This window comes from Phoca vitulina, unplaced genomic scaffold (assembly GCF_004348235.1).
Source record: "Phoca vitulina isolate PV1807 unplaced genomic scaffold, GSC_HSeal_1.0 scaffold49, whole genome shotgun sequence".
In the NCBI taxonomy this organism is placed as follows: domain Eukaryota; kingdom Metazoa; phylum Chordata; class Mammalia; order Carnivora; family Phocidae; genus Phoca; species Phoca vitulina.
The window spans coordinates 171,027-177,026 of NW_022589752.1; the positions used below are offsets into that span (position 1 = coordinate 171,027).

At 40.4% G+C, this 6,000-nt stretch overlaps 1 protein-coding gene across 2 annotated transcripts in view; it reads right to left on the reverse strand.

The window, feature by feature from the left end:
* Positions 1 to 5,822, reverse strand: part of GYS2 (glycogen synthase 2) — a 61,185-nt gene extending 55,363 nt beyond the window's left edge. For both annotated transcript variants that reach the window (XM_032432811.1, XM_032432810.1), the window contains exon 1: positions 5,386 to 5,822. In XM_032432811.1, the coding sequence (XP_032288702.1) occupies positions 5,386 to 5,506 (121 nt within the window). In that variant the 5' untranslated portion in view covers positions 5,507 to 5,822. The remainder of the gene's footprint in view (positions 1 to 5,385) is intronic.
* Positions 5,823 to 6,000: the final 178 nt, after the last annotated feature.

Genomic DNA, 6,000 nt, shown 5'->3' on the forward strand with positions numbered 1-6,000 from the left:
ATTGTTCAAGGATCAACTGTATTTTATATAAACTGGGAGAATTGTCTACAGCCATACCACCCTGAAAGTGCCCGATCTTGTCTTCACTACTTTTAAAAATGCTTAAAAGTTACAGAATTGGGAAGTTATATGACTTCAGTATGCAGAGCTACTAATCTGGCCCTCTAGTCTCAAGATACAGCTGCAGAATGGGGGTAGTTATTCTACAGTTAGACATCATTCTTTGAGGCAGCAAACCTGATAGGAAAGAAGAAATGTTACTGATGACCATGGTCAACAAATGTTTCTGTGTCCAGAGCTTTGCTGGGTCTGTGGCTCAAAATAAAGGGTCTGTAGTCTTGGGCAGTGGGAGATGATATGCTTAAAGCAAGCCTATAGGCACCCCCACACTGATTGTACCACAATGGTAACTCCAAATGTTCTAGACAGGAGGGGCTCAGACATGGTAATCTGGATGAAAAGGAAGTGAGGAGATTAGGGCTCATCTTGAAGCTATGTGTGTGCCAAACATGATTTTTGCATGGGTTGTGTTTCATGTGGTGGGGCTCGGGGTGCCATTGACATGGCCACCACGTATCCACGCCAGGCAAAGGAACCTCACCCCTACTTACTGTAATCCTGATCCATATCTTTTTTCCCTCTCTGCTTTTGCATTTAAAAATAGAATCATGGAATTGCTCAAAGTGAAAGGCAGTATGAAAACAAATGATCCAACTTCCTCATTTGATGAATACATTTTATGAAGAAATAATAATAAGCTAACACCTACAGAGCATTTACTAAGTGCTAGGCCCTGTTCTAAGTGATTTACAGCTGGTATTACTTTTAGTTTTCACAACACCATTATAGGTAGGTGTTATTATTGTCTTTATTTTTAAATAGGGAAACTAAGGCACAGAGAGGCTATGCGACCGATCCAGCATCACACAGGTAATGATGGAGTTGGGATTCCAATCCAGGAAGTCTGACTCAAGAGTCCACAGGCTGTGGACAGCAAGACTATAAGTAACTGTCTGGAACAACATATTGATGGATTTTTTTTTTGAAGATTTTATTTATTTATTTGACAGAGAGAGAGATAGGGAGAGCAGGAACACAAGCAGGGGAAGTGGGAGAGAGAGAAGCAGGCTTCCCGCTGAGCAGGGAGCCCGATGTGGGGCTCAATCCCAGGACCCTGGGATCATGACCTGAGCCAAAGGCAGACTTAACCGACTGAGCCACCCAGGCGCCCCCATACTGATGGATTTTTTAAAGTGGTGGGTGGGAGGGACAGAGGAAGAAGATGAGCAATATCACAGAAAGATCAATATCTTTAGGTCTTGGGGAAGGTGGAATCCTTTCTATTCTGCCCTAAAGAAAAGCCATCTGGGAAACAATACTTAGCGTAAATAGCTTTTTTATTTTGGCTCTTGGCACTTCCGGTTAACGAAAAGGAACCCAGGGTTTAGGGAACTTGAGAGCAGCAGTTCTCACATCAGTCATGGAGGCTTTTGGAAATCTGATGAAAGCATTCAGTCCTCTTCTCCAAAAAAGGACTTACACATACCATTTTCAGATACAATTTTAAAGTTTTACAAACTCCTTGAAGCCCACTTTTATCAAGGTCCCACCTTCAGAACCTCTGCCTCAGAATAGCAGACTCGCAGTTATAATCCGTTTTTACCACACCATTCTGACTGTAGTTTTCGGCATTTTTCCATATGCCGTTCACACCGTGTGACCCAGAGCTATGGTGTCCAGTTGGAGAAGAAAGTAGAAGTATTATATGTATTATATTACATGCTGGCTTCGAGCTAAAATGGATTGTTTTTTGGTTTTTTTTGCAAATTTTTTTTAAAAGATTTTATTTATTTATTTGACAGAGAAAGAGAGAGAGAGCACAAGCAGTGGGAGAGGGAGAGGGAGAAGCAGGCTTCCCGCGGAGCAGAGAGCCCGATGTGGGGCTCGATCCCAGGACCTTGGGATCATGACCTGAGCTGAAGGCAGATGCCTAACTGACTGAGCCACCCAGGCGCCCCTAAAATGAATTGGTTTTAGTAATTTTGTTTTTTAGAGAGAGAGCGAGAGCACGCGAGAGCATACGTGGTGAGGGGAGGGGCAGAGGGAGAAGGAGAGAGAGAGCCCCAAGCACGCTCCAGGCCCAGCACTCAGCCCAATGTGGGGCTAGATCTCACCACCCTGAGATCATGACCTGAGCTGAAATCAAGAGTTGGATGCTTAACCAACTGAGCCACCTAGGTGCCCCTGTTTTTAGTAAATTTTTTAAAAGCATTCATTCAGTGACTACATTTCAGAATTGTTCACATCTATTAAATTAGCAATCATTACTTGTGACAATTTTCATTAAAGTTTTTTAATAATTTCAGATATCCTCAACATAATAATTGGTCCATAGTCTACCATGATTTGGGCATATCTGTGAAGAAGGAATGATTGTAGTGAGGCCCAAACAAAGGAGAAAGTGAACCTTTTTGTTTCTAACATTTGGGCAAAACTTTCCATCCTACGCCATGCCACAGTCTCTAACTTGTCTGTTACTTTCCTGCTATCCTCTCGCCCAACTAGTAATAGTGGTTTTCAAAAACATACCTGACCGCTTAGCACTTCCCACTACTTAGAACTTCCCATCACTAACCATAAACTTCATAAACTTCCCCCTGCTGGTCCCTTCCATCTGCTCTCAAGCCTCCACTCTTTTCCCCTCCCTAAGCTTCCCTCAGATCTTTGAACAGAGTACACTCTCTCACCTCTGCTTCTTGGCACATAGCACTCCCTCACAAAGAACACTGTCCCCTCCTTATCCCTGCTCCTTCATCCCTACCCAGTGGCTATTCAACCTTCAGGTGTTAGCTCAACTCTCTCTTCCTTACAGAGGTGTTTTTCCCTAACCCAGATTTAGGTAGAAACCTCTCATCCCCCACCCCCAACGTATAATCTTTTTTTTTTTTTTAATTCAGTTAATCAACATATAGTGTATTATTAGTTTCAGAGGTAGAGTTTAGTGATTCATCAGTTGCATATAATATCCAGTGCTCATCACATCCCGTGCCCTCCTTAATGCCCATCACCCAGTTACCCCATGCCCCCACCCACCACCCCTCCAGCAACCCTCAGTTTGTTTCCTATGGTTAAGAGTCTTTTATGGGTTCTCAACGTATAGTCTTAGAGCCCCTTGTTCTCTTCTTCTTATTGTCATCACATTTGACTATAATTGCTTGTTCAATGTCTACCTGCACGTTTGTAAATTTTGGAAGACTGGGAATCAATTCCGTATTAAGTTCCATCTTCTTCATTTCCCAGTGCCCGACACCTAATAAACACTTGATGAATCTTTATTGAATAATAAATGAAGAGCAATAATAAATGGATAAATGAATAAAAGCAATAAATGTCAAGGGTAATATGAACAAGTAGGCAGTGTTATTTTGAAGTCTGAGAATTAATATCCAGTAATTTAACTGTGACTTTCTCATTTGTTATATTTTACACAAATCTATTTTTCACTGGCAAAATTCTGGCAGAAAGGGATTTTTTTTTCCTGTAAGAAATCTTTTGTTTTCTTAGGTATGAATAGATTTCCTTGCTTGCCCCAAAACATCATAAGATAGCTGGATCATAGTACATTAATTTCATTCATGAAAAAACTTGATATTCAGCTAGTTTAAAGAATGTTTTTACAAAGTGTTAGAAATTTAGAACAAGTCCTGTGTTCTTTCATCTAAAGGACATTTCCTTATGAAATGATTTTAATTTTTAATTCTTGTATGGTAGTGAAAAAGAGAAGTGACCTTGAAGAAGACCTAAATGCTAGTCCCAACCCTGCCATTTGCTTGATCATGTAATGCCTTAGGCATCCATTTCATCTTGGAAATAGAGGAGTTGGATTCTAAGATGCCTCCTATCACTGCCATGACCTGCAGGGAAGTAAAAATTCAAAGTAAATTAAAAAAAAAAACTATATATATAGTGTTGTTTTATTGTCAGGGATGAACACAGTTATTGTCCATTTATATGAAAATTTCTAAAATATCCGACTGTAGTAAGTATTAAAATAAAGACATGTTGGAGATGATGTCAGCTGGGTAAATCACATTGTGGTTCCCTTCTCCACACAAAAAAAATTTCCTTCCCCTTGTATGGCAAATGAAAGAAAATAGGTTTCAAAGGCAGTGAGGGCTGAAAACAAAATGTATTCATTCCTTCATTCCAAAGGAAAAAAATCCATTGAGCATTTTCTGAGCACCAGTCCCCATTCTAGGCCCTGAGATCAGCCCGCACGGCACCAGGATGTAAACTCCATGGGATAACATGTTTGCAGTGTGTTCCTAGCACCAGACACAATGCTCCATTGATGTTTGCTAAATGGACAGAAAAGGAGGAAAGAAGGAAGAAGGACTCTGTTCAGGTACTGGAACTCACACACTCCTCTGAACTGACTCCCAGTGCTAAAGAATCCCCCCAGTTTTTCCACCAACAAGCTACATCTGTAGAGAAAAACCTTCTTTCAAGTCATAGTCTGGGATCTATGAATAATAGAGATGACTCTATTCCTGGGAACTTTGGGCATATTTAAACACCCTAGAAAAAAGCACATTAGAAACAGCTCTTCATAAAACACTTCTCCATAATAAGATTTCTGCTCTCTTTGCTTCCACCTCACTAAACTACAGAGAGGAAGACTGCTTTGTTCTCTCACATTCCTTCCTGCATTTCTATATAAGTAAGATTGATGTTCACTTTTGATTTCAAGATTTTATGAATTTTATAAAAAAGATTTAATTAATTTTGTGAATATATACACATGAGAACTCTGAACACTTAGCATAAGGTGAAAATCAGAACAGATGCCAAATATAATTCCTCTAAGTTTGAAATATTTTCATTCTTCTTAATAGGAGCTTGACATAATGCCTTCTGCGCAGCTACTAAGTTAAAACTGTAATTCCAAACTCGTTGTGAATTATTAGCAATATTATTAAGTATTTCATATGATCTTTAACAGTGCATGGCTTAAAGTTTGTCATTGGTCCCGATTGCATATGGTTCTCCTTAAAATAAAGTTGTTGAGAGAAATCGTAAAACCAAAAAAGGAAATAATAGCTTTTTATTCCTGTGTCGTCATAACCTGCATTTCAAATTTTAGCTTAAATGCACATTCCCTGGCAACAACTAATATTTTCGACATTCTCTCCCTCCACCACACAGCCGCATCTAAGTTATCATTGCCTGTTGAAATAGACAAGGTGGAATGTAACTGAAACTTCTATTCAGCTTGAATACTTTCCTCACTCCCTATCAATTCATTCTCACTGGAGTCACTTCTGAAATCCTAATCCACATTATTCAGCAGTCTGGCAAATAGCCACCTTCCAGGGTAGTACAAACCTTTATTGGTTACTTCCCAAGCGACTTCAAAAAGCAGTAAATCCTCCACAGGAAGTTCTTCAACTTCCCACTGAGGAAGCCCACTCAGGGATGTCACAGATAGAGATCGGCCTCGGAGCATTCTTTTTCCAGTCGTCTGAAACTTTTTTGAATCCTTTTTTCAATAAACTGTGATCCCAGGAGCGGTGTGCTGACAGCTGCCCAGGTTCAGGGTGGAAGATCTCAGGCTTGGGGAGCTTCTCATAGGTATAAACCAGTCAAATGAAATCTCAAGTGCTTCCCAGAGAACTCTCAGTTTAAGGAGGAATTTTCGGCTCCTTTTTACAGTCTTTCTGGGCAGGTCCGGTGAGGACAGTATCTCCAATCAGTATTGACCTGACCAACTCAATCACACATAAAATCTTCGGGTTCGGGGCTTAGGCAAGCACCCCTTCGGATGGTGGAATCCTCATAGGCTGAGCATGACACAAATCCAGACCTTTAGCCCTTGTCCTTTTGACCAAACTCCTAGACTCTTACAGTCATCAGTGCTTATTTCATCACTTCCAAAGTGATCCAAGATTAGCAATTCCCCTTATTAAGTTTGCAGACCACTTTAGATTACATGAAGAATTC